The sequence below is a fragment of the Pelodiscus sinensis genome, chromosome 3, assembly GCF_049634645.1.
Source record: "Pelodiscus sinensis isolate JC-2024 chromosome 3, ASM4963464v1, whole genome shotgun sequence".
Classification (NCBI taxonomy): domain Eukaryota; kingdom Metazoa; phylum Chordata; order Testudines; family Trionychidae; genus Pelodiscus; species Pelodiscus sinensis.
The window spans coordinates 161700907-161727782 of record NC_134713.1 but is presented as its reverse complement, the minus strand read 5'-3'; the positions used below and the strand labels follow the sequence as shown (position 1 = coordinate 161727782).

At 40.8% G+C, this 26876-nt stretch overlaps 2 protein-coding genes across 3 annotated transcripts in view; one reads left to right on the top strand and one right to left on the bottom strand.

Moving 5' to 3' along the window:
• Nucleotides 1-4224, bottom strand: part of SUPT7L (SPT7 like, STAGA complex subunit gamma) — an 18943-nt gene extending 14719 nt beyond the window's left edge. The window contains exons 1-2 of one of the 2 annotated variants that reach the window (XM_075925385.1): nt 4071-4224; nt 2852-3467 (exon numbers count right to left, since the gene is read on the bottom strand). In XM_075925385.1, the coding sequence (XP_075781500.1) occupies nt 2852-3264 (413 nt within the window). In that variant the 5' untranslated portion in view covers nt 3265-3467; nt 4071-4224. The other variant, XM_014569796.2, reaches the window with a different exon arrangement.
• On the top strand, nt 4195-26876 carry SLC4A1AP (solute carrier family 4 member 1 adaptor protein). The gene is made up of 14 exons (XM_075925384.1): nt 4195-4877; nt 7355-7547; nt 8275-8397; nt 9735-9795; nt 10677-10816; nt 11086-11246; nt 12450-12519; nt 16226-16415; nt 16850-16961; nt 17322-17535; nt 18397-18486; nt 19746-19816; nt 22782-22854; nt 24587-26876. Exons 1-14 carry the CDS (start codon nt 4317-4319, stop codon nt 24634-24636), a joined length of 2109 nt encoding a protein of 702 aa, XP_075781499.1. The 5' UTR covers nt 4195-4316; the 3' UTR covers nt 24637-26876.

The window sequence follows — 26876 nt, the reverse complement described above, 5'->3', positions numbered from 1 at the left end:
ATAAAAGAACTAGAATAGTTCAGTCATCCAATTAGTCTGATACTATGTCTCTGGCAGGGAAACACAATGGATGTTTCAGAAGAAATCATAAAAGCCAACTATATCACAAGGAGGAAATTCTTCCCTATATCTGTTTATTATCTTACTTACGCATTGAAGAACAAGGGCTGGAAACCCTTGTACTTTTATTCTAACTAGTATAACTGCTGCTGCTATTCTTATGCACATAAAATGTCCACACAACACAGCGATTTTATCTGTTCTATACTAAAACAGAATAAAAGCATACAATACATAGACCTACAACTTCCTGTCTTATGACAGTTAAAACTGTGAGGCACATAATTAAACCATGTTTTGCATTAAATTCCAAATTTACCACAGCTAATTAAAAACTCCCTCTTTATAACTGACAAAACCCATCACTCCCAAGTTGCACTGCACCAATTTTTCACAATTCTGTCCTTAAGCTTTCTTAGGTGGCTAAATATTATTTTGTTTCCCTAGAACATTCTCTGTTACTGTAGAAGACAAGGAGAGGGTTGAGATTCTGTTTTTATCAATAACTATATTAATTACTCTTTCCCGCTAACATGAAAGGGATTTCTAACATTTGTTTAAACCAAAGTGAAATCTGATTAAAAAAACCAATTCAAACCTTTACAATGAAAAGCTTTTTCTTCTTGGGTTGAGCTAACAAGTTTAGAGGGAATGAGTAATTAATATAGTTACTGAATTAGCTATGAACTGCACACAAAGTTAAACAAGAGCCAAGTAAGTCTCTCATGGTTTCTCATTTTAGGTAAGTAAGGAGCTCTGAGAAAGGAAGGCAGTGTGTCAAATGAATTAATTGCATCTAGTGGTTAAATTACATGACACAGAGTAATGATCTAGGCTCTGTGACATAGCTTGGAGCATGAATTTTTGAGGGACCTCGAACAAGCTACTTCATCCATATGCCTCTCTTCCCCACTTATAAGAAAAGGGATAATGTCCCTTTTGCAAGAGCACTGCAAGACCTGATTCACTGATATTTAAAAACTACCGTGAGGTCAAAATATATAAGGCACCATACTGACGTACACATTACTATTTACTACAATTTAAACTTGGTGATATAAATAAGTAACTATTTTCTAGTGCAGTTGGCTTTCCCAATTTTATCTTTATATAGACAATCTTTTCTTCTTTACAAGCGGATTTTTAAGTGATTATTGAAACAATGCCTTACCATGGCGTTAGAGTGCCACTGCATTACTATAACTGGGATTTCCCAAATCACTGGCATTTAAAAACTTGTTTTGTGTTGAACAAAAGATTTTTTTTTATTTTCAAATAAAAAGCCAAGCAAAATATTTGGTTTCAAACAAATCAAAATACAGTGAAAGCTTTGTTACCTGGCACTCATGGGGAATAGGGGTAGCTGATTAACTGAATATGTCTGGTAACAAAACTTAGTGCTCTGCCCCCCTCACTGCAGTAGGCTGATGAGGAAGGAGATGTCTGCCAACTGTTAGAAGGCCTGCAAGGGCTGGCTGGACAGGCGGGAGTCAGGTGCATGTACCTGAAGATGAGGTGGCATTGTGGCTAGGGGCAATACCAGTTAAAGTGTTCTGGTTAACAGAATGCCAAGTAACAAAGCTTTAACTGTAATTTGTTTTGATTTAGACTATTTTAAATATTTGACTTCATTTAATCTGAAACAATTACAACTGACAAAATATTGTCCTGAAGGTGTCAAAATAAAACATTTTGATTTTTCATTTTTGTGTATTTAACTGGGTTTTAAGCGAAACAGTTTGGCAAAATGGATACAAATTGGCAAAACATTTTTTTGTTGCCAAATTGGCATTTCTCACTTTAAAATTTTTTGGCTGAAACATGATGCACAGCTCACCTTTTAAGTGAGTCAAAGTAAAATTCTTAGCCATCTGTGATTATTCAAGATCCTACAGCAGAAATAGGAAGGATGGTTAACCCGTAGGGTCACATTCTGTTGTCATAAATTCCCCGTTTCAGCTGAATTTATTTTTTCTCCTTCAACATGTATGTAGTGGCTCTCTTATTCTACTTAAAAGCATATTGCATTATAATGGTGGGAGCGTGAGCTCGGAAAACAAAACAATACAGTCTGTAAAGCACGTTGGCATCCTGTAAATTAAAAGAACTTTCTCTTGTTAATTTAGTGCTGGCAAAATACCGATTGCTGTTAGAAGACTCCAGAGACTGGACCCATATTATTTACCCAAACAGGTGGAGCAGAGGTAGAAGCAATGCAAGTTTCCTACAAACTATCCCTCTAGCCTTCTGTTGGAAAAGCGAGTTTTAGGGAGAAGGGAATTCAGTGTCCATACCCATACAATTCTTGACCTTTCTGTTGAGATTATCAAGAACAATCTCACCCCACTGAATAGCCCAATGCTCACCTGTAGGCTTATAGACTTTCAGTCATTATGAACCCAAACTGGATTTGAATTAGCAACTGGATTTAAAATAGGGAATGTAAAGATGAAAGACCATCTCCAATGACAATCATAATTTGAACTTCTTCAGCTCCTTCCACCAGATGTCAAAACTATTTACAAACACTAAGCCTCAACAAACACTGAGATACAAATCAAAATTGCTAACCATATTGTACAGACAGGAAATGAATACACAGGCAAGAGTAGAAGTCAGGATTTCTGATTCTAATCTCCTTCTCTAATCACCCTATCTTAGACTCCCTCCTTGTGTAATGATCCTCTAAGGCAGCCATTCCCCAAAAGGGATGCATCTGACTGACTCTGTACATATAAAGATGCCTGACTTTGTTGTAGCAGAGACTTAAACAAAAGTGACACCAACACACCTATAAAAGTCGCTCTCTGGGTCACTGTGCCTTAGCTGAAATGGCATCTTGGGGGTTTTGCTATCCAGTGGAAGTAGGTCATCAGGGAGGGGTGGGGAGGCAGGACAGGATGGTAGAGGCTCACTCTCGTCCATCTTTATGCCTTCCACTTGCTGCTGGTTCTGGGCCTGAGCCAATGCAATGAGGCCACGGAGCCGTCTGTTGTGCTGGATAAGCTGAATGGTGTGAATGGTGAGACTACATGGCTCTGATGGGACGTCCAGCATGGTCGGTGGCCTGGGCTTGTTTGCAGAAGGCTGATGTAATGGAGGATCTTGGACTTCCACAGTGCGAAACTCACGCTGTAGCAAATCAAAGGAGCTACGGTTGGCTTGACTGGCTGAAACGGGAATCTCACCCCAATATCGCATCATGCTGACACAAATAAGATAAAGTAGCTAAAGTAACATAGGAGGGCTTTTGAGAAGACGGTGGGCTTTTGATAGATGAAAACAGGAGTTATGACACTCTGAGCACCTTCACAGTTAACAACACCAAATAATTCTCATTCAAGGGCATGCTGAGAAGTATGATCTTCAAAACACTGGCAAGTTGTTCTTAAGTGATGCTGTTTTCCCTAGAGAAAAAGAAAGCCAGAAGGTCATTTCACATTTATAAAATAAACGTTACTTCTCCCTAATCCAGAAAAAAAAAAAGAATTCACAGGAAAAGAACAGGAAACAAAATCAGCCTTGTATGGGGAAAATTCCAGCAGTTTGAAGTCGAAGGGGTCCCAAATCCACTGTGTGTTTGGAATTACTCCTGAGAGGGTTCAGTGATCAGTCTTCTGAGCACTGCAGGAGGATCTTCCTCTGGTGAATGACAGCAGCTAGAACTCACAACAGATACGAGTTCTTACCGTGCTTTCCTTCACTCCCACACTCATTCCCCGGAATTGGATGTAGAACACCCGCAGGAGCTGGAATCCACCCTGGGTGCGGGGCACAAAGCAGCATCCCCAGCAGCGCCTGGCACTCGGGGCTCTCGGGCAGGTTGTCGGGGGGGGGGAAGCAATAGCGCCAAAACAGACACCGCGGCAAGGGGTGGGGGGGAGCAGCTGCCTCTGACCAACCCCTCTCCCCGCACTCGGGCAGCGCCGGTGGGGCAGGCTGAGCCCTGCGACGGGCACAGGGGTAGGGGATCCCGGCCCGCAGCCGCCGGCAGCCCCCGCTGCGAATACCTCGCAACCGGCTGATTCCGATCGCCCCGGCGCCGGTGACCTCTGACCCGGATGCAATAATTGTTCCTCTAGCGGAAATGGTCCCCTGGAGTCCCGTGCGGTCTAGCTGGTGGACTGTTCGCCGTGTCCCCCTTCGGTTCCGGGTCAGGGAGATGCGGCCGGAACCCCAGCTGCCGAGCAGCAGGTTTCCCGGGGAGTCGATTTTCGGACGGACCCGGGAGGCAGGCAGCGGCCGAGGCCAGGGAGATGGAGTCGGCGGCTGAGGGACCCGACCTCGAGGGCTTCAAGAGGCCGGCGCTGCCGCCAGCGGCCCCGCTCCGGGGCAAGGAGGCGGGCGCCGCTCCCCGGGACCCCGAGGGGGAAGCAGCGGGTGGGGAGCCGCCGGCGGAGAGCTCGGCCCCGCCCCGGGAGCAGCGCCCGGCCCCGGGTCCCTTCCCCGCCGCGGACCCGCCGCCCCGCTACCAGGAGCCGCCGTGGGGCAGCTGCCCGCCGGACGATGCCGGCTACAGCCTGGAGACCCTGAAGGGCGGCGTCATCGTGGACACCCCGCGCCTGGAGGGCGGGAGCTGGTTCCTGGTGGGGCGGCTGCCGGGCTGCGCCCTGGCCCTGGAGCACCCGTCCGTGTCGCGGCACCACGCCGTGCTGCAGTACCGCGGCCAGGGCCAGCCCGGCTTCTACGTCTACGACCTGGACAGCACCCACGGCACCTTCCTCAACAAGACCCGGCTCCCGCCACGCACCTACTGCCGGGTGCGCGTCGGGCACGCGCTGCGCTTCGGGGGCAGCTCCCGCCTCTTTGTCCTGCAGGTGGGTGCGGACCGGGGGAGGGGGGGGAGGATAGTTTGTACAGTGGGTGAGGGGTTAAGAAGCATTGGCCAAAATTGCAAACCTCGTATAGAGTGGAAACCACTGTAAAGCCGGGGGTATAGCGGTGAGGGAGCCTGGGGGTCTGCCCTGCCTGCAGATGGGGGAGCATGTCTCGAAGTGGGGAAATGTGACTGTAAACGTGGTGCTGCACTTGCGGTGATGTGCAGAGTACAGGTTGTAAACCTTTTATGTGATGGGAAGCACTTCAAACCAGGGGTGCAGAACATTCAGCTGGGGACTGCCTGTCTCTGAGCCCCAATGGTGGACTGTATACCCCCAAAACTGTTTGGGAGCAGGACCTGAAAATACCGCTGAATGTGGGGCTGCACTTGAATTGATGTGTAGAAAACAGACTCTGCATGCTGACCTTGCATAGGTATAAACAGCTGTGTAGGCAGTGCTTAGGAAGTAAAGTGCCCTCTGTGCCTGAATGTCTGTATGTTACTTTCAGGGCTCTGCTCACTCAAGCCATGCCTTTCAAGTTTGTGCTGCTACTATTCGCTATTGCCACCCTTGTAGCTACATGCCATCTGACAAACATAGGTGTCGCCTGCCTGTCACTGCAGCATGTAATTATTCATGTGGTCCTTGTGTTCTAGGTACTGTCCTAAGTGTACTGACTCTCTTCGCAGTTACAGCTTGTCAAATCCAGTTGTCCAGAAATCATAAGTGAAGCCATTCGCATACATGAACTTTGCAAAATTATTTGAGAATTAGTTTTCTGGCTTTTGACTTTTAAGGTGCACTTGGGTCTCATTTTCAGGCTTTGCTTTGTGACCTGAAGACAAGAAATGCACCTTGTAAAAGCTATGATAAAGTTGCAAAAATTGACCTGCTTTCAAACTGACAGTATTCTTTTGAGGAAGTGTCCTTATTCCATGTTACTTTGCTTACTTATTCAGCAACTTAAGAAAATTAGTTAATGACTTATGGGGAAGGGGAAGGAATTTCACCACCTCTAACTATGATCTGTAATTGGCTTTGTTGATATTTACTTTCTGAAGTAGGATGTACATGTTACTGCTACAAAACAGTGCTTCCAACTAGATTAGAGGTTCACAATGTGCAGGCCTTATAGGTGGTCTACGGCTTGAGATTAGTCCCCTCTCCTCTTTCATGCAGCAGGGAGCCTGTGCTGCTGCTCCAGCCTCACTGCTTCTCCAGCCTTCTCCTCCAGACCCGGCTCGTGGAGAGAGACCGATCAAGTGGCTCCAGCGGCTGTGAGGGGGCGAAGAGAGAGATGTAGCGCATGGAGCCGCTCGCTCTATCTCTCTCTGCGAGCCGGGTATGGCTAGGTATTCCGACCTGGGTATCCCTCGACTAATCGCTTCCCTCTCCCCTTGCTGCCTCTACTAGAGGCAGCAAATTGGGGGAAACAGGAGCCAGTGCTGTAGTGGAGACCAGGCGTGAGCTGTGAATTAGCTGATTCCCACCCCGCGCCAGTCCCAGATGCTTCACCTCTGCTTTTTAAAGCACGGGGCCAGTGGGTGACTGATTGAGTTGGGCCAGGGGAGGACATGCTGGCCCAGTGCTCCCCACACTACTTTCACCTTTGAAGTGTAGCAACAGCCCTGAAGCTGCTGATGCAAATTGCATCAACTTTTCAATTAGTCAATTAATTGAAATTTTACATCCCTATTGAGAACCACTGAACTAGATGGAAAATGCTGTTGGTTTAGTATTTGTTTTTTCCAAAGTGACAAGGAATCTATATGATCTCATAGTGTAGATTGCATGACGAGTACCACTCTTATTTTTATTATATTTAGTTTTTGCAGCAAGAGTTGCAGTGAAAGAGTTGGATGTATATCTTGGAAAGTTGCATTTTTGCAGAAACATTTGCATATGCTGCTTTGGCAAATGCAAAGTTTATGAAAGTAGTCCAAATTAAAGCATTAAATTTAAGAGAAAACATCATTTTTTGTTGGGGTTGTTCTGTGTGTGTAAAATGAAAAAGCAATCACTATCGTTTTGAATTCTAGTTTAGCAATACAGTTTCAGATTTATACAAGCTAAAGTACTAATGCTTAACAGTCCAGGAAAAATTGTATTAGAAGTAGTGATTACACAGGCTCTTTTGAGGCCCTTAGAGCACTTCCTAAACATTAATTATGCTTATTTAACCACACTCTTGTGAATTACAAGTTATATAGGGGTCATCTGGCTACCATTAAAATGCGCCCACATCTGGGATTGAGTGTTGCATCTGTAATGCTAGTCTTCTCTAGACAGGAAGTAAAAACTACTGTGTCTGGGAGCAAGGGATTTAGGGATGTGGAATACCATAGGTAAAGTGAACTTTTTATAAGAAAACTATAAAGAGATTGACAGTACCATATAATAATTTGCTTTTATGTTACAAAATGGTATCTATTCCAGATACACTCTAAAGGTATTGTCTGTGTCTTGTGCTGCAGGGACCTGAGGAGGATCAGGAGTCTGAATCTGAACTAACTGTGACTGAGTTGAAGGCGCTGCGAAAGCAACAGCAGGCAAAGTTAGAGAAGACAATGTTAGGCGAGGACTCGGATGAAGATGAAAAAGAAGAAAAGGAAGAGAAACGGAACGAGAGCACTCAGAGTAACGATATGAGTTGCTCATGGGGAATGGGTAAGAGATATGAATGAAGTTGCTAAAATAAGAACTAATGTTGTCTCTGAAAAAACTGGATCGATGAAAAAGTATTGCTATCCATCTGTGTGGTGTATTATGAAACAGGTTTTTTTAAAGACATGCTTACTTTTGATATGAAAATGATTTAAGTTGGTGTGTGGAAGTGACAGGGAGATTTACACCAAAAAAAACCCAAACGCCCACAACATTAAGGGCTTGACTCAAAAAAAAACCCTAAGAATTGAAGTTTACACTTTGCCCTTTGCTACTACTATGCTGTGGATATTATTGCAACAAATGTAGTGTGATGATTTGAAACCCCTACACGGAGGACTTAGCTCTAATTGAGTTTTGTGCCTGTGTGTTTGACAGTAGGGTTGGGTTTTCTAATTATGTTTTTTAATTCTCGAGAAAACCAAACCTTTCAAGTCAGCATATAAAAGTTGACAAAGTGGACCATAATTTTAAATAGCTGAAGTTCCAATATTTATATCATTTAAATGATTAAACTACTATTATATACTTGATCTTGCTTGCAAAAGGCTGGTAAATTTGTGAGACTAGTGTATCAAAAAATGTAAAAGTTTAAGCCAAACTTGTTATATGGTTTTTTTTTCTGAATTATGGCTCATATCTTACATGCTAATGAAGGCTGAATTTTACTTCATCTCTTCTCAACCTCCTTCCCTTACTCATCTGCACTTCTGTATGTGCTTTCCTCCAGGGGAAGATGCAGAGGAAGATGAGGTTGAAGAAAATCCTATTGCCATCGAGTTTCAAGAGGAGCAAGAAGCCTTTTATTTGAAGGACCCTAGGAAGGCACTGCAGGGTTTCTTTGACAGGGAAGGTATGTGTATTGTGTCTGTCCTTTGTCAGCTGAGTGTCTCCCCATAGTGATGTACGCAGTGATGCCGTACTTGTCACATACTGCTTTGTATTTGGGATGTAAGAACTGAAGTTTTCTGTTCTAGGGTACAGTACCCATATGAGGAGAGATCATTAATACTGGCTCTTTTCATCTTGGAAAAGAGATGACTAAGGGGGGAGGGTATGATAGAGGTCTATAAAATCATGATTGGTATGGAGAAAGTGAATAAGAAAGCGTTCTGAGGAGGAGTAAATAACACAAGAACTAGGGGTCACCTGATGAAATTAATAGCAGATTTAAAATAACAAAAAAAAGAAAGTACTTCTTCACACACTGCACAATAAACCTGTGGAACTCTTTGCCAGGGGATGTTGTGAAGGTCAAGACTATAATAAGGTTCCTGCAGGAATTAGGTAACTTCATGGGGGATAGGTCTGTCAGTGGCTATTAGCCAGGATGGACAGGGATAGTGTCCCTAGCTTATGTTTGCTGGAAGCTAAGGATGAGTGACAGGTGATGTATCACTTGATGATCGCCAGTTCTGTTCAATTCTTCTGAAGCACCTGGCATTGGACACTGTTGGAGTACAAGCTACTGGGCTAGATGGACCTTTACTCAGACCCAGTATGGCCATTCTTATAGAAACTCTTGTCTCTGCACCCATGGCCTTCAGAGTTCAAACTTTGTTCCTAGCTGTCAGACTGGGAATTGTGTAAGAACCTTGCATCACTCTTGAGCGACACCCCTTCCATAACCAACTCTCAGAAATAATACTTGATCCACAGACATCACAGTTCAGCCCCGTCTGGTAAGGGGATGGTTGTTGTGATATAAAGTTTTATGAAAAAGTATTATACAGAAGCAGAAGGCAGTGACAAGTTGGCATACATTTAAAATCATTGCTAATAAAGTTTGCAGATGATTTCAAATATTGGCAGAGTGTTAAAGAATGACTGATCTGGATTTTACTGTAAGATCAGCTCACCTTTACAGCATATCTTTTAATACAAATAAATGCAAGGTCACAAAAGATGAACCAAGAATACAGGTCACTCTTAGGATGGTAAGGGACTGTTTTGGAAAGCCATGACTCGGAAAAGAACTTAATGTCACAGAAAATAACCAGATGCCTAGGATGATGTGGTGGCTTGGAGCAAATCCAATCTATTGATGTATAAGCACAGGACTATCCAGCAGAAAAGGGGTTATTTTCCTTCTTTTGCTTATCTTTGCTATCTTCCCCTACTACAAGTAGTGGTTGCTGAGTATTACAACTTGGGCAGATACATGAACTTTTTTCTTTATTTCTTGTGCAGGAGAAGAACTAGAGTATGAATACGATGACCATGGACACAATACCTGGCTCTGCAAGGTTAAGTATGTATACTATAATTTCAGAAGGTCAATGCATAGGCTTTCCTTTCCATTTCATGAGCAGAAGCAGAGATTCATTTTTTTGATTACTACATCTGCAACTAGACTAAAATGAGATTAGGTTAAAACATTGGAATTAGAAGGATGATGGTTGGATCATTACCTAGTTTAGTATTTCCTCCAGTCTTTCTTGCTTTGCTATTTTCCATTCTTCAGGGATATCAAGTTGAGACCTCTTTTTCAGTTGTCCCTACTTTGAGAAAACAACAATTTGAAATATTATGTGAGGCAGAATTTAGCTTAAGAGTAGCTCACAAACATGTGGAGATAAAAATTGATGCTTTATACTATTTGAAATTTGATTCTAGCCTTTTAGATGGCATAAAACATTGGTTTCTATCTTCAAAGGTTCTTCAGAAAGGTCACTAACATCATATTGGGGTTGTGGAGGGGAAAGCAAGTTAGTAATCAGAACTGCATGACATTTAGGTCTGATATCTTATGACCAGATGGAATAGCTTGTCATGGCTTATACCATTTTGTGAATCTCTGCTCCAATATGTTATAATGTACCAATTCTAGAAATTAACAGCATTTGCAAGATACAAGTGCTTAAAACTACTTCGGGGTCTAAATTACTTCCTTTAGCTTGTCAGTGCCGTTTTGCTATAGTCTGGGATTAGATGTAGGAAGTCCCATTCCTCAGGCTAGGCCTGTTCCTCAGGCTGTATGTTTTGTGGAAACTAATTGCTTTGATTGGTCTTGTAAAAAAATGAAATATGCAAATATTTACTGAAAAGGAGTATGGGGTGGGATGGAAAAGAGTGATGAATAGATTAGCCTAGTAATGTCTCACAGCTGGTCTACAACTTTGAATTGAACAGATTGCCTGTGGATGATGCATCAGGGAAACAGTTGGTGGCAGAGGCTATTCATTCAGGGAAGAAAAAGGAAGCAATGATTCAGTGCGCATTGGAAGCATGCCGGATACTGGATGCTAGAGGTGTGCTGCGGCAAGAAGCAGGTTGGTAACCCATCAGTTTTTTTGGTAGCTATTGAAAAGATGTTCTCTAGTGAGGCCTGCTAGTTGCCAAGAAAGTTTAAGCCTGCTGCATATGCCTCGGACTAATTTAAACAAGCTTGCATTCTCCGCTGTATGTGCTTGGTCAACTATGTGGTACTAACTAGACTAGGTAGGCTAGATAGTGACGTAGATGACTAGCTTCCAACTGTTCTCATTTTCAAGAGCTTTAATTCTTTTTGCTTCTTCGTGTTTCTCCCTCACCTTCTCAGTATCCCGGAAGAGAAAAGCAAAGAACTGGGAAGAGGAGGACTTTTATGACAGTGAAGATGACACCTTCCTTGATCGAACTGGATCTGTTGAAAAGAAACGACTGAACAGAATGAAAAAAGCTGGGAAAATAGAAGAGAAGCCGGAGACTTTTGACTCGCTGGTAAGAACAACCTCAGGTTAACAGCCAGATAGGACATTGACTTTAGACTATAATCAGTCTTGCATACACTGTTGCTGAGAAGAAAGAGCTAACTGATTATAAATTGCTCTGTATTAGACAGTGCTCGGATACCATCTCAGGCCTTTAAATATCAATTGATCAGCCTAGAGTGGAATGAGGAGGGCTCAGTGTCCATAGAACAAGAGACTTGAAGGCTAGGAGGGTTGAAGCTTGGTATTGTCATATGCATAGGAGTCTTTTGACTCCAGCACAGGTTGGAAGCACCACAAAGCTGCTACCAGCACATGAGGAGGCTGTGCGCACTTCATTGGTGGTCCCACTCTGACTGAATGAACAGGTGTGTACATTACAGAAACTGCCGTCACTTTTGGTATAACTTAACTTCTACTAGCAGCCTCAGCAAAAAGGAGGAGGATTGGGCATGGAGAACAAGCCCTTTCATTATAGAACTGCTCCTGCTTACAATTGAGGAATACTGCAGAAATTTACACTAATGTTGTCTCTACTGTTCCAGCTCTGTGGATAGAGGACTTCAGTCCTCAGGCCAGTCAGTCATCTGTCATGAGCCCTAAATGCACACATATAAAGTAGGGGAGGCAAGAGGAATTTGCAATTTCGTTGATCAGAGCAGTGAAAATACCTCCATCTAATCAGTTGCCAGAATATAGTGCACAACTCTATTCTAGGGAACTGTACTGTATTTTGTTGGCTAGTACAGTTTTCCTTCCATTTGATAGGGCATAGAGATGAGTGAATTGAGTATAAGAACAGAGACACAGCCAAGCAGTTTCAGGCCACCATAAAATAATTTCCAAGTGTCAAAAGTGCACATAGTCGTCCAAAACAAGATAAACTGATCCCTACTTTAAAGAGCATACAAACTGGATTGAATCTGATTTTAAAAGTTAGTCATACTCAGGCAAGGAATTTGAGAAGGAAGAACCAGCGTTAATATAACATGGTCACTCAGGCATGTGCACATCTTGATGCTTCAGGAGGAAAATGGTACGGTTGGCATGTGAAAGTAATGAGAAATTGTTTAGGAGAAGACTCAGTCCTTTAAACCAGTAACTTTCTGGCCAGAGAGCAGCAGTGTGAAAACAGGATAATGTGATAGAATATTGGTTTTAAAAAACTTCCTTTAAAAACTAAAATGTTTTTTAATTGTGTGGCTCTTTCTAGGTTGCAAAGTTAAACGCAACTGAAAAAGAACTTTCTGAGATAACAGAGAAGCTGAAGGCTTCAGGGAAAGGTAATGTGTCAAGAGATTGAAGCACTTACTTTAATGAGCAGCAGGTAGGTGCATTCTCAAGGACGTTTGGTGGCATTGCTTTTGGGCCCACTTACAAAGACTCTAATAATACAGCAAAGAAATGCAAACTTCCCTCCCCCTCCTTTTATTTGAAAAGGGGATTTAAATATAAAAATCTTTAGTGAACAGGCTTTAAATTATATGCTGAATATAAAAAATATCAAATTAACTGTGTTTCTGTAAACAAAACAAATATTGGGCACATAAAAGGCCCACCATAAAATGTTGAAACAAAATATACTTGTAAGCTGTGTGTTGTGTGTCCAGATGATATCTGGGGGAAATGTACAGTCAAAAGCCTAAATACATTTTCTATCAGGAATAGTTTACATAAACAAAGGTTGGGGCTTCCTTCCCTGTGTGAGCAAGATTTTCTCTGAGAATTGCAGTGTCTTCTAAGTGTTAATGTATTTCAGCTTATTGTAGTTTTATGTCTGCAAGATATGATCAGGTATTTCATATTGGTAAACCAACCCCATACCAGTGCTAGTTTGGATCAACAATTTTGTTTCTGGTCGTGTTCAGAACTATTGATTGGAAAATCTTTCTGAATTTAAAAGCATTTGTACTGACTCTCAGTGGAGCCTGTCTGTGGCCATCTTTCTCACATGATGTCAGCAGTAGATAGCAGATGCTTAACTAGAGGGTAAAAATTAATGCCTCATATTGATTGAGAGATGGATCCCAAGCTTTCAGAGGTTGTATAGCATTTGTTTCTCAGATACCTGCTAAATCATAATGCAGTTGATAGTGAAAGAGGAAGAACAAGATACTAATTAGTGACATATTGTTAATTTCAGGGTGTCATGACTCACCAATATGAATCTTTTTTTATCATGGAAAACTGAGCATGCCAGCATTTATTACTAGACCTGACAGACTGAAGTAAAATACTGGGGTTACTTTGGTGCCCAAGTTTAACAGTGGTTTCCTGATACTGGACTAATATAGACTATAACTAATATTAGCTCACCTATTTTAATTCTTGTATTGGCTGCTTGTTTTTTTTCTATGCAGTTTAAATTGGTAGCTTAAATTAATAATAGATGCATTAATCGTAGGTGATTTTTATCACTGTATTGGTAGTCAGTACTACCACCACAGCACATAAGTTTGTGAAACCTTGTTAAGCTTTGGCTTTTTCTATGTGATTACATGCCTGGCCACTCAGAGCAGCAGTCTAGAAGGATGGATGAGTGAGTGACAGGCTGAATTACTGCACCTCTTACCTAGCACTTGCCAAGATTAAGTGGTTGTCAGAAAGACATCAATAGAGGTTTACAGATTGCTTTCTAAACTCATTTTGAACTAAACCATTGATGGGGAAGCTTGATAATTCTCCCCTGTCTTGGTGCAACTGAATGAAAATCAAATACACAGAGATTTTCAATTTTATTTTTGTTAACAATAATGCTCTTCTTAATGGACAAGCTGATAGTGAAGTAAATGGCCATAAAGCTTTTGCCCCTGTAACATAAAATACAATATCCATGATTAATCCTCCTTTTGCAATGTCTAATTTTAGTCTCCCCAGCAGTTTTCTGTGATATTGCAGGTATGATAGCTTAAGTACAAGATTGTGAACTGTACTCCATATCCTGAGCTTGGAAAATCTGGTCCCTCAGGAAGCAGTGAGGGTAGAGTTTCCTTTTTTCATGCTGAAGTAATAGATCCTGATGTGGATCTCCTCCCCAAATGACAGACTGGTTTGTCCAAAGCTGTATTTACCTGGGACAAGGCCACTCTCTGTAATTGCCACTCCTTGCTGAAACTGGCACATTGCCTGTCCTCTAGGTTCATGTGGTGGCAGTGGTTTAGGCAGAGGCAAATAGTCCATCCTACGCTGGGGCAGGGTTGTATGTATCCACTTTCTGGGCCAGCCCACTGTGCCCATTTTGAGCCATGGCTATTCATATCCATAGCCACGGATGCAGATACCAGCAGATATCTGCCGATTTGCAGGCCCCAACTGGTTCACACTCAATGTAAAGATATGAATTATATATGTGAAAAATAGACTTCTATGAGCTCTTTTGGCTGGATGACTTGCAATGTATTTTTTTAATGCTGATATATCATAATCCTAAGAAAAATTAGGATACAGAACATACCAAGTAATAATAATTCCTAGCATCCTATTACTAAGTGATCTACTGTTACACAAAAGCTGTAGCAGCATGTATTTGTTACATTTGAAATTATATTTTGTTCTATAACAGAATTACCCAGTTTATGAACTCAGGCTTTTTATAAATGTTACATAACTAGAAAAAATATTTTTGAATACTTAATAGTTTCATGCAATCACTTTCAAAAATATTCTTATCACAAACGTTTAAACAAAGACCCAAAAAATCAGCTTTAGTTACTTTGTCAATTCTGGCTTAGAATTAATGCTTAGATAATTAGGGTTGGAAGTTAAAATACTTAGGGCTAAGATTTTAAAAACTTGCAAATAATTGCATACAGACACGCTTACATATCTATATACATACTTCATCAGTTATAAAGATTTAAGTTTGCCTGAATTTTAGCATGGCATAGAATATAAAAATAAGGGAGAAGTTCTTACCTGGAAACAAAGGGCTCAAAATCTGACAACATGGAATTAGTGTTCTTTATTGTCTGTCTTTGACACAACTGAAACGGAGTATGCAAATTCTGTAGTGCTGTCAAAATCCAAGAAAAGAACTTTTCTGACCCTTGCTAGTCAGGGTTAGAACAACCTGAGGCTCTAAAACTAAATGAAACAAAATTTGAGATGCAAAGAAACCCCAACTTTTTTTCTACAAGTATGTGAGGAATCAGCAATGTCTGCAAAGAGATTGACTCTCATCTTGAGGAGGAAAAAAGTATTTTTGTTGTCCAAATATAAATCAGCCTCCCCAGTTAAAAAATAGTGCTAAAATAACAGTACAGGCAGTCCCCGGGTTACATGGATCCGACTTACATTGGATACCTACTTACCGCACTAGCTGCTTCCCCCTAGCAGACCAAGGAGACGCGAAGCTAGGGTCCCCCTGCCCCCCCCCCCCCCAGCAGACCAGGGAGACGCAGAGCGGCTTTTGTCAGCAGACACCTCAGCTTGAGAATAAAGGACTGAGGGAAGTGAGGTGTGGGAGAATAAAACTGAGCTCTGGAGAAATGTTTGGCTAGAGTTTCCCCTACAATATGTACCAGTTCCGACTTACATACAAATTCAACTTAAGAACAAACCTACAGTCCCTATCTTGTACGTAACCCGGGGACTGCCTGTATGTAAGATTGTCTGAAAGGAGTCACAGATGAAGTAATTTTTATGACAGGAGAAAATACTTACAGACTTCAAGGGGATGATTACTTGAGTTAATGTTGAGAAATGGATTTACACAGACTAATAATATGTTTTAAATCAAATTAATCCTCGAGGAAACTCCATTGAATTGTTCTCCAAGGACAAATTAGGCCCATTATTCAACTGAATAGTGAGGTTTTTCACAGTGTGGGGCATCTTGGCTAATTATCTGTCCTGGGTACTTATATATGGTGCCAATCTCACACTTTGCAATTTTTAAAGGTTAAATGAGGTGGGTATGAGACTCACTTTCTTTTCCTCTCCCCCCTCCTCCCCTTTCTACCACATGAATTTTGAAACCATCTTATCTAGCCCAGTCCCAGCCGGCTTCTCAGGATTCCTTGGATGAGTTCATGACTGAAATAAAATCAGGATGCTCCTTAGACAGCGTAATGAGGAAGAAGCTACATTTGCGGACCTTTGAGCTGAGGAAAGAACAGCAGAGACTGAAAGGGTTAATAAAGATTGTTAAACCTGCAGAACTGCCCGAGCTGAAGCCCCAGTGAGTCTACATCAATAATCATTGTATATTGTGCCGATGAAATTGTGTTGTACATTCTGGCAGTGTTCCACTTGCCAGGACAAGAAGCAAAATATACAAAAGGTACCACCACCTCCTGTCCTACACCTGATATGTTACTTTGGTGTGTCAGTGTGCCAGTTGTATCATTACTATGTCAGAGGAATGCTGCAGAGACACATAGCAACAGGGGAGTTAAAACAGTAAGATCAATACCTGCTTAGTGTATGAACACACACAGTGTTGTTTCTCAGTAACCTTCCTGTAGAAAGATCACATGGGCTTGAGTCCTTATTTCATAGCATCATCTTAGTTCTGACAATGTTTCTGTTCTTAAATAGAAGAGATTAAAGTTTGGGTAATTACTGGAGATGTTGCATGTGCTAATCGCTTTTCTTTGTATCTGATTTTGTTAGGACTGGGAGTCATGGTCTGGAAACAGAGAGCAAGCCTAAAAAGCTAACATTGCCTCTCTTTGGTGCAATGAAAGGAGGGAGAAAATTCAAACTGAAAACTGGAAGTCTTGGGGTAAGTTTTAAGGTATTTTTTGCTTTCGTTTCCTTACGTAATTAGCTTTCTCTTCACTTGCTTTTCCATTCTTTTTGCTCTTTTAACAAAGTGCAAATGCACTATTGGTTTAACTCCCAATATGACTGCATCAAAAAACTGTCACTTGCACTTTTGAGGACAATTACTTTATCTCTTTTTCCTCTTCATTTTCATCTGCACTGGTACCTTTCCTAGTTCTTCCTATGACTCTAACATACATGCTTTGTCCTATCTCCCCTGTCTGTGACCATTCTGTATAAACCTGTCTATGTATCTTTAGGGTTTTTTATAAGACCCAGTACCTAAGCAATGTGACATTAGTTTGCTTTTATGCCACAGAAGTTGCCTCATAGGCGTCCAGATATTCCTGAAAGCTTGTTAAAAATGAAAGATGATGGGCCTGAAGTGGAGGAAGAAGAGGAGGAAGAGGATGATCAGGACATCAAAGCACCAAATATCGGGACACAAAAAACAGAGATGAAAATGGCAGAAGGAGAAGTAGATCAAGAGACTTGTCTTCCTGTCAGATCTCCCAGCAAGGAGCTCACCCATGGTAAACAGTGACTTCTTTTTTCTCTTTTCCCTGCATTAGCTTATGTGAATATAAACTACTGGATTTTTCAGAGTTGCACAAAGCTCAAGGTTTGCTTCAGAGATGTTCATGTAACACTTTGCAGAGTTTCTTTTCACAGTTTTGTGCCCAGGAATTCAGCATTTGGGACATAAGCGGATCCAAAAAAACAATTGAGTTTCCCCTAGCTTTGAATTAAAGCCCTGCGCAATAGAAAATTTTCTATAGTTTGGGGTGTTTTTTTTTTTTTAAAGACCAGGAAAAAACCTTTGGGGCTCATGATAGGCCATATTGATAAACCAACATGTGCAGCACGTGAGTGTCTTGCAGTAACAAACTAGTATCACAGCATTGTTGGAAGGGAATGTAATTAAAATTGAAACTGAGAAGGAAAAATATTTTAAAAATCATAAAGGCAGGCTCTTGACTCTCTCTCTGTAATTTCTATCCAAATTCAAATTATTTTGCATTTGCTGACTCTGTGCACGTGAAAAGTCAGCCATGACATTGCAGTTCAGTTATTTTGTTCCCTCATGTCTGCAATTCTGCCTCCTTGCCTTAATGTATGGTATCATGTTCAGTGTGGCCAAGTTATTAGAACTATATGTTTTTAACCTGGCTTTATAGGTTAACTCAACTCTCTTCCCAATGTTGTATTGAAATAGTCTTTCTATATTTAATCTCTTTTGGGTGTTTAGAGAGCATTGTCTTTTTATTTGAATGTCATTGCTGAAATGAATGAAGCTAAGTTTACTCTAGTGTACTGTGTTTTGGACATATTACTGCTCTACTTCTTAGGATGCTTGATAGAAGTATTATGTTGACTTTGGCTGTTTTTCACAGGAATTGGTTTTCAGTCTCAGCCCATCAGCAGGGAGTTAAAGACAGCAGAGAATGAATGTCCAGTGGACCTATCACAAGAGAAGTCTCCAGGTAAGCAATGCAGAAGTTTTACAGTAAATTATGGACTTAAAATTTATCTAAAGGAGTTGTTGTCCATGCAAATTTGCAAAAGAGAACAGCATTGTTTAGTGTCTGAAAGCAGGAAACTAGTAATTCAGGAGGATGTAAAGGCTGTTTTCTGTTCTGCCACAGCCTAAATGTGTGACTTTTGGGCAAATCACTTTACCTTTGTGTTTCAATTCTCCCTGCCCTTCCACATCTATAAGGCACTTTCTCTTCCTCAGGTGAAAGACACTGTATTTATCCAAAATCATTTTAATGCAGTAGAATAACAGTAGGATCTTGCGAGTAAGAACCAAGTGTAAAAACTGATGCACTCTTTTTCCCTCTCCTTGGTTTGTCTTACGAGTTGGTCATATTATAGAAGGGAAATGCGTGTGAAGACTTGTTCCAAAACACATCTCAAATTCTATAAAGGCAGTAGCATGCACCCTGTGAACAGCTCAAAAATCACTGTGCATTTTTCAAAAATCTGTCTGACCCTGAAGATCAAGGTCTGACTTGCCATGCAAAACATTTAGGAGAGAGCTGTCTGAGTTCTTGTTTCTCCTCTACCACCTGACAGTCCATTGCATCCTAAGGTTCCTCAGGGAGACCATCCTCTTATTGTCTCATAAGGCTGAAAATCGATGTCACATTAGACTGAGATATTTAATAACTTGAGTTAAATGACAGGAGAATCAAGGGTATTCATCCGATGTGCTCCCTCACTGTTCTCTTCCACTAACTGATATTCCTGTACCCATTGAAATAGCATTTTTGTTTGTCGGGTCTATGCATTTCCTAAAGTTGCCTTCATTCTTCACGTCCTAATGTACAAACACTTGATGGCCAAAGTCCAAGACACTTCCATACTCCAACTTCAATATTGTATTCTCTTGTAATCTGCAGAGGGAAGATTTCTTGACTACTAGAATTTATCATTATAGTAACTATGGTTGAAGAGACCTATTAAATTATGAAATCCTATCCACTTACAAGTGTGGGTATCTGGAGGATCAAGTACATTAAACTATAATTTTCACTTAAAATTTAATCTCTATAAATTAATAACAGTGAAATGTTAGTCAATTAATAAAAGAACTGAATTTTGATACACATTTAATGCATCATTCCTTTGATTTCTGTTTTTAGGTGGGCCTTTTGTAAACTTTTTTTCTGACAGAGATGCTGATTCATGGTGTAAGAGCAATACAGTGTGCTATAAAACAGCTCTTATTTCTTCCCAGCACCTGACAGAGTGTGCAAGACTTTTGAAGAGAACCCCAAGAAAAAGACAAAAGTAAATGGCCCCAGCAGGGTAAGTAATGATACCTGAAGCGCTTTCATGCATAGGAAGACAGTCCCTGTTCCAAAGAGTCTACAGTCTAATTTTAAAAAAATCCCTATTAGTGATATTGACTGGTGACTTAGTTGGAAAACAGCTTTGTGACAGTGATGTGCCTCTAGTGCATTACTGTTGCATGAATCAGAGAGAGCTATTGCAAGTCACCATGCCTGCTAAGAAGCTATGAGCTAGCATTTCAGGAATGGTAAAGATTTGTAGAAGCTACATTGAAACTAGACAACCTTTCAGTCCGTTCATCCAAGCTTCCTTTCCAACTGTATTGATAACACTTTGTGCTGGGTCATAGTGATGTGATCTTTCATTCACTTGCAAGTGTTCTAACTTGTCATAGAGGTTAGCATGCTCCAAGTCCTAGCTCTGTAACTACAGAGCTTCCTTGTGGATTAGCCTGAGACATTGCACACACTGGCGTATGCAGCAGAGGTCTTTAAGTTTGGAAAACTGCTACAGTTAGACAAAAACCTGGGGAACCACCTTTGTAGTCCATGTAGCTTGCCTTTAATATACTTTCTTCCTTTTGGGAGTTGTAGAAAGGAGCCATTGTTATTCTTGTGGAATTTATTGTAACCGGGAGGAAAAGCGTAAGTAGTTTTCAGCACATTCACAAGGAGAGTAGAGTTGTTTCTAGGATAAAAATCTGTATGTAAAGGACAGAAACTCTCCATGTTTTTGAACATAAAAACAACCACTTACTGGCTAGGTTTAAAAAAACCTTTTCTTGAAGGCATGTTAGTTAGGTTATCTGACACTTTGCAGGAGGCTAGATCTCCCAGAAGTCTTTAATCCAGGTTAATTTTAGAGAATTCAGCTGATCCAAGGAACTGAAAAACTGCTTTGACCATGTACTGGTTAGCAAATGAACCTATAGACTTCAAGGCCAGAAGGGACCATCCTGATCAACTCCAGTTTGACTTCCTGCACATTGAAGGCCATAGACTTTCACCCAATCACTTCTATAATAGTCCCATAACTTCTTGCTGAGTTACTAAAGTCTTCAAATCATGATTTAAAGACTTAAGTGTAGGGTTGTTGTTTTTTTAATTTTGAACTCTTCTCAGTATTTCATTAAAGAGCTGTTAGATTTTGACTCTGTAATTGTGGAAGTAAAAGATGAAAGCAGTTGAGAGATTAGAGCTTTGGCTCAAATTTTTCAAATCTGAGTGCCTAATCTTAATTTGGTATCTTCATTTTTAGTTCTAGATGAAAATAGCCTGATTTTTGAGGAACACTTAGCAGTCTCAAACTACACTGATGTTAATGGGAGCTGAAAATCTGTATCACATTTGAAAACCAGCTCACTCTTATTTAACAGCCTAACTTCAGGCATTCAAGTTTGAAGTGCTGGCTTTAATATATGGTTTTTTTTCAGTGTGAATTGTGTTCCTGCATCCATTAGGCACGCTTGAAAATCTCACCTTAATCTTTTTTTTCCCCCTTAAACACGGAAATTCATTGTAAAATTGACACATGTGTAACATTAAGCTTACAAATGTACACCCTCAAGAGTGAGCAGATACAAAAAATAACATTTTTACTATAGCCTTAATTTGACACGTTTTGTTTTGTTTTGTATTATCTGCAGTGTTAAGTGCAATGAATTGTTCTGTCCTTATTAGTTCACTCAGCTTCTAGTGACTTCATTGGGGATGTCATCGCTGTATCAAAGGAAGGAGTTGTGACACCCCCCATGTTTTGTGAAATTGACTTATGGACACAAATATGCATAACTTGAAGATGCTTTGACCAGAACACCTTCTCTAACCTATCACTCTTAATGTCTCAGTCTGCTGGATCTGTATATCTTATTTTGGTGCATGAATCATTCTTGTATGTAATGTTAGAAAGGTGGAGTATGGAATACGTTATAGTTTTACTTGCGCAAATGAAAGCCATCAAGGGTGTTGCCATCAATGTCTGGGTGATCACTTGTAAACAGCCCCTTTTGTCCTTTAAGCCTTAGCAGTGGTTGGTCTTAGGAAGTCAAGTGACCTCCCTAGCTGGTAGGAGGTGACCAGGTAATTTTCCATAGAAGGGGAGAATATAAAACAGAATTCCCACCTGAAAGGGAAGCTATTTAAGATGCAACGTTTTTCAATTCTTTATCTTTTCTTGGAATGATACTCCCAAGAGAATGACCCAGGGAAAAATATTTTCCCTGGTTTAGAGGCCTATTAGCTGAAATAAGAACAATGTTAGGGTGAGTTTGTAATAAGCTTGAGTGTATTAGCAATGCATTTTTTGTTATTTTAAAGTTGTAAGCTACTTTGCTCTCTCTGTTTTCACTTGCAACCACTTAAATCCTACTGCTCATACTTCATAAAATTATTTTTATTTACTATCAAACCCAGTATAAATGATTATTACCTGGGGGAGCAATCCGTGTGTACATCCTCCTTTCATTCTTAAAGGAAGTTTACCTAAATAATTTTTTTGGGATTCTCATTCCATTGGAGGAGTGGTTTTCCTGGAAGCTGGGCCCAAAACTTCATTTTCCTCTGGCCTGAACAGTTTGTGTCAATATTGCTCCTGTGAGGGGAGGAGGTGATCTCAGCTCTGTGCCTTGGCTGGGGGAGACCAGGAGATCCGACCCAGCAGGACTGGGTGGTAACATGCCCCAGAGAGCAAGCAGACAAGTGTCAGTGGCCTTGTCAGCACTCCTGGAAGCACCCCCAAGGGGTCTTCTGTGACCGCACCCCATCACAGGAATGGTGTCCTTCAATTTGTGCTCTAAGACCTTCTTTGTTAATCTGTCACTGCACTCCTGTTGTGTCTCCTCATTGACTTTTCACAATAGGGAAACTGCTCCCATCTCTCTGTAGCTTTTTTTAAAATTCTACATCTTTGTGCTTAAAACTGACTCTTTGGAACTTCATGGTAGGAATGCTGAAAATATCTGCTCAATTTTTATTTTTTGCAGCTCCAGGAAGCATTTTCCTCTTCTCGGTACCCAGAAGATGACCCAGACTACTGCGTGTGGATGCCTCCTGCAGGTACCAAACAATTTCCTCTAATTTCTTACTCCTATAAGTCAGGAATCCATTTGCAAAATCTTCCTGAGAACTCTGAAGTGTGACCCCACAAAAAAGTAATTGGTATGGATATTTTACACATACCTGCTCTTTAGGATGGTCTGTAACACAACCATGTACTTTTCACACTGTCATATATGCTACTGTTAGTTCCTGCTGTTCTACCTCATCTTCATTATACCCAGCTAACAAAAAGATAGAAAGGTAAACTAATTTTTGGAATGTATCTTAGAGAGCTGGTTATGGCAGGAGTCTCTTAGCAAGAGACTATGAGCATCAATGCAGACTTTCTTTTTGGGGCCTCCTTTTGCATTGTGATGATGGTGGTTTTATTATTTGAAAAGGAGATCAAAGCCTATGAGGTTTTGGGCATCCTCAACTTTTGCTTAACTCATTGGGACATTCAGCAACTTTTAGATAGGCTCTCTTGTACTTCTTTGTATTCTTTGGGCAAAACTTTGAAACACAAAGCTTTATACAACTCATAGCACATGTTTTGGAGCGACAAACCCTGCTAACTTATTGCAGCCAAGATATGGAATTACTTTAATAGGGGCACAAATCCAATTTGTGTGGAGAGTGAGAGGTAAAGATTATCGTTTTCTAATTAACCTTCAAATCATTTTTATTTAACCTTCTGTGGTTATTTTTAATGATGCAGTGAGTTTTCAATTATACTTTCTTACTGAGAGCCTGGATTATTCATATAGCCTTTCATATTAAGTGCCTAGATTAGATTCCATATGGTTTCATGATAGTCTAACTCAAAATTACTAATAATTAGGGGTTTAAAACGGTGAGCCTCACAGGGAGGGAGGAGATGGGGAAGGAACTTCACTGAGGAGTGCTCTAACCTAGAGCTAGACAAACAAAAGGACTGCTCTCCACTAGTACTAGTAAAAATTAATCAACCTGAGCAAAATTTCTGGCTCAGCTGACCAGAAGAGTCTGAACTGGGGGTGTGTCTAGACTACATGCCTCCTTCGACGGAGGCATGTAGATTAGCCAGATCGGAAGAGGGAAATGAAGCCGCGATTAAAATAATCGCGGCTTCATTTAAATTTAAATGGCTGCCCCGATCTGCCGATCAGCTGTTTGTCGGCAGATCGGGGGAGTCTGGACGCGATGCCCCGACAAAGAAGCCTTTCTTCATCGACACAGGTAAGCCCAGGCTTACCTGTGTCGATGAAGAAAGGCTTCTTTGTCGGGGCATCGCGTCCAGACTCCCCCGATCTGCCGACAAACAGCTGATCGGCAGATCGGGGCAGCCATTTAAATTTAAATGAAGCCGCGATTATTTTAATCGCGGCTTCATTTCCCTCTTCCGATCTGGCTAATCTACATGCCTCCGTCGAAGGAGGCATGTAGTCTAGACACACCCTGGGTGTGCTTGGCCAGCTTCCTTTTTGAGAGAGCTCTCTTTTCCTGTCTCCATCTGCTAATGGGAGGATTTGTCTCCTGTCTGAGCTGACAGAAAGGGGATGCTGGGGGACACAAATAAACAGGAAAGATATTAGTAGTCTTGTAAAGTAACACAATTGCCAGATGTCAGGAATTACATATCGAACGGAGACTAGTATTGGATGAGTTGGTATACTTTTACTATCAAACATGCTCTGTGTAGACAGTTGTGTTCTTAGCTCTGAGTTGATCTTGGAAGAGCAAATATATTTTTGTCTCTCTTATCAATCAGGTCAAAGCGGTGATGGCAAGACACATCTGAATGAAAAATATGGCTATTGAGCTTCACAGGTCCCAGGCAGTGGCTCTGAGGTCTAAGGGACTGTGCTACTTTGAACAACTTTCTGCAGAGTTGGGTGAGGGATGAAAGAACTGGCTTCTCAGATGCTGTTCCAGACTGACTGGCATCAGCACCAATTTGGCAGTTATCTCAAGTATTGCATCTGTTCTTTGTTTTTAAAATATTTCTAAGGTTTCCTGAGCCTTTCCCACAATTTAGTCCACCTCTTCCTTCTGCAGTTGGCCTAGTTGTTGTATTTGCTGAGAGAACGTAAAGGCTTTATGTTTACAAGCTTGATGAATTGAGACCAAGCTGGTTTTATAAAATAAAATGAGAACTCTAGTGTTTTTTGCCTTCAAATGGTAATTAATTGTCAGAGCAAACGTGACTCATAGTTCAGGTTTTATTAAAAACATTTTATTTTGAAGTAAATCTATTTTAACAAAAAAAAAAAAAAAAGCCTTTGCAACCTTTAGAACTGAAACACTTCAGCACTCAACAGTGTAAGAAACCAGAGAATGAAATTGACTGGAAACACTGAGAAAAATACAATGATTAGGGGCATGGAAAAACTCTTATATGAAGACAAGTTGAAAACATTTGGATTGCCTACCTTTCAAAAGAGACAAATTTGAGGGGACATGAATGCTCTTTAAACAAAGGGAGATCTATTCTCCCTCTGTCATAGACAAGAACATCAGCATATTTTGAGGAATTTGAAAAATGATGTATTCAAAATAGATAGCAGATAATAATTCTCTGTGCATAATTAGACAGTGTAACTCCATGCCACAGAATGTTTTTGGAGCCAAGAGCTCAGTGAGAACCAAAGAGGGATTGGACCTCTCTATATATAACAAGAATATCCAGAATTATAAAAACTAGGGCTGAAGAAAGCATTGAAAGGGATATACTTAGCTTCTTAAATTAATTCCAAATTAGGCAATAGGCAGTTTCTTGAATCTTCCTTGAAAGCCTTGGTGCTGGCCACTGTCCAGAGACAAGATGATTACATTGATTATAAATCTGAGCCAGTCTAACAATTCCTATGAAAAGTAGCTCTATAAACTGCTACAGTGGTTTTTGTAATATAGATAAGGACATTTTTCTTTTAACAATAAGAGTTTTATCCAAACCATGTATCTTCACTACCCTCTTTCATCAGTTATGTTTTTAGGATGGCCATAATAGTTCAGGCTTTTCTGTCTTTTCAGCACTATGTATTTGGGCAGGTGCCTTTCATACTCCCCTATTTGAACCACCACTTAGTTGCAAGTATTTTCCCTGGTAACCAAAGTCCACTCACTTTAGTGTCCCCTTACCAGTTCTTTCAAAAATCATAATTAAGGAGAAGATACCTGCAGATGGAGCTAGCGAAGCATAGACCATGCTGTACCACAGGTCTCTTCCCACTATAAGCTGTATTATGTCTAAGTCCTTTCCTTTGGATCTCTAAAGGGTGCCCTTCCTGATAATCTTTCTTTCCTCCTCCTGCCCCATAAAAATGCTGAATAGGCCCCCACACTTAAGCCAGTGGCTTTAAAATAAAAACCCCGGTATAGAAGAGTTATTTCATATCCACCCATTCAGCCACTCGGCTGTTGAGTCAGGTTTTTGCTTGGTCTCACTACTTGTGTCATCCTGAGGCCAGGATACAGTACTTCCTCTAGCATTCAAGAACCAATTGTCTAAAGCTGTTGTTTCCTATGCAGTACACAGGATTACGTCTTTGCAACATGTTTACCTCATTATCATAATTACTTTCCCTTGCTACAGAACTTCCACTTACGTATTCACCTGATAAATGCATTTAGTTGTATAGGGCCTATCCAAAGCCTTCCAAACCCAGTATCTGACCAGCTGGCTTCAAGATATTTTGGTTTGGAGCTCTGTGCATGAAGCAATTTATCTGATAATTTACATAGCAACACATTGTGCTGTTTCAGGTCAAACAATTATAAATTTAAAAGCATATAAATACTATAGGTTTTTACAAGCTTTTACATTCTAATTAAAAAGTGTGACATTTAATGTTGGATGCGCTCAGCATAGCAATGAGAGAATTTAAGTGCAATGAAATGTCAAAAGCTCTCTCTTTCTGGAACCCCCGGTGTGTGTGTGTGCCGCTATATGTATATTCATTAATATGTTGTACTGTTTCCGGGTTCTGATGACCTGTTAAACGTAGGTTCAGTCTCATGTTTTTACTAGACATACTCAATAAAAATACAGCCTAATCATA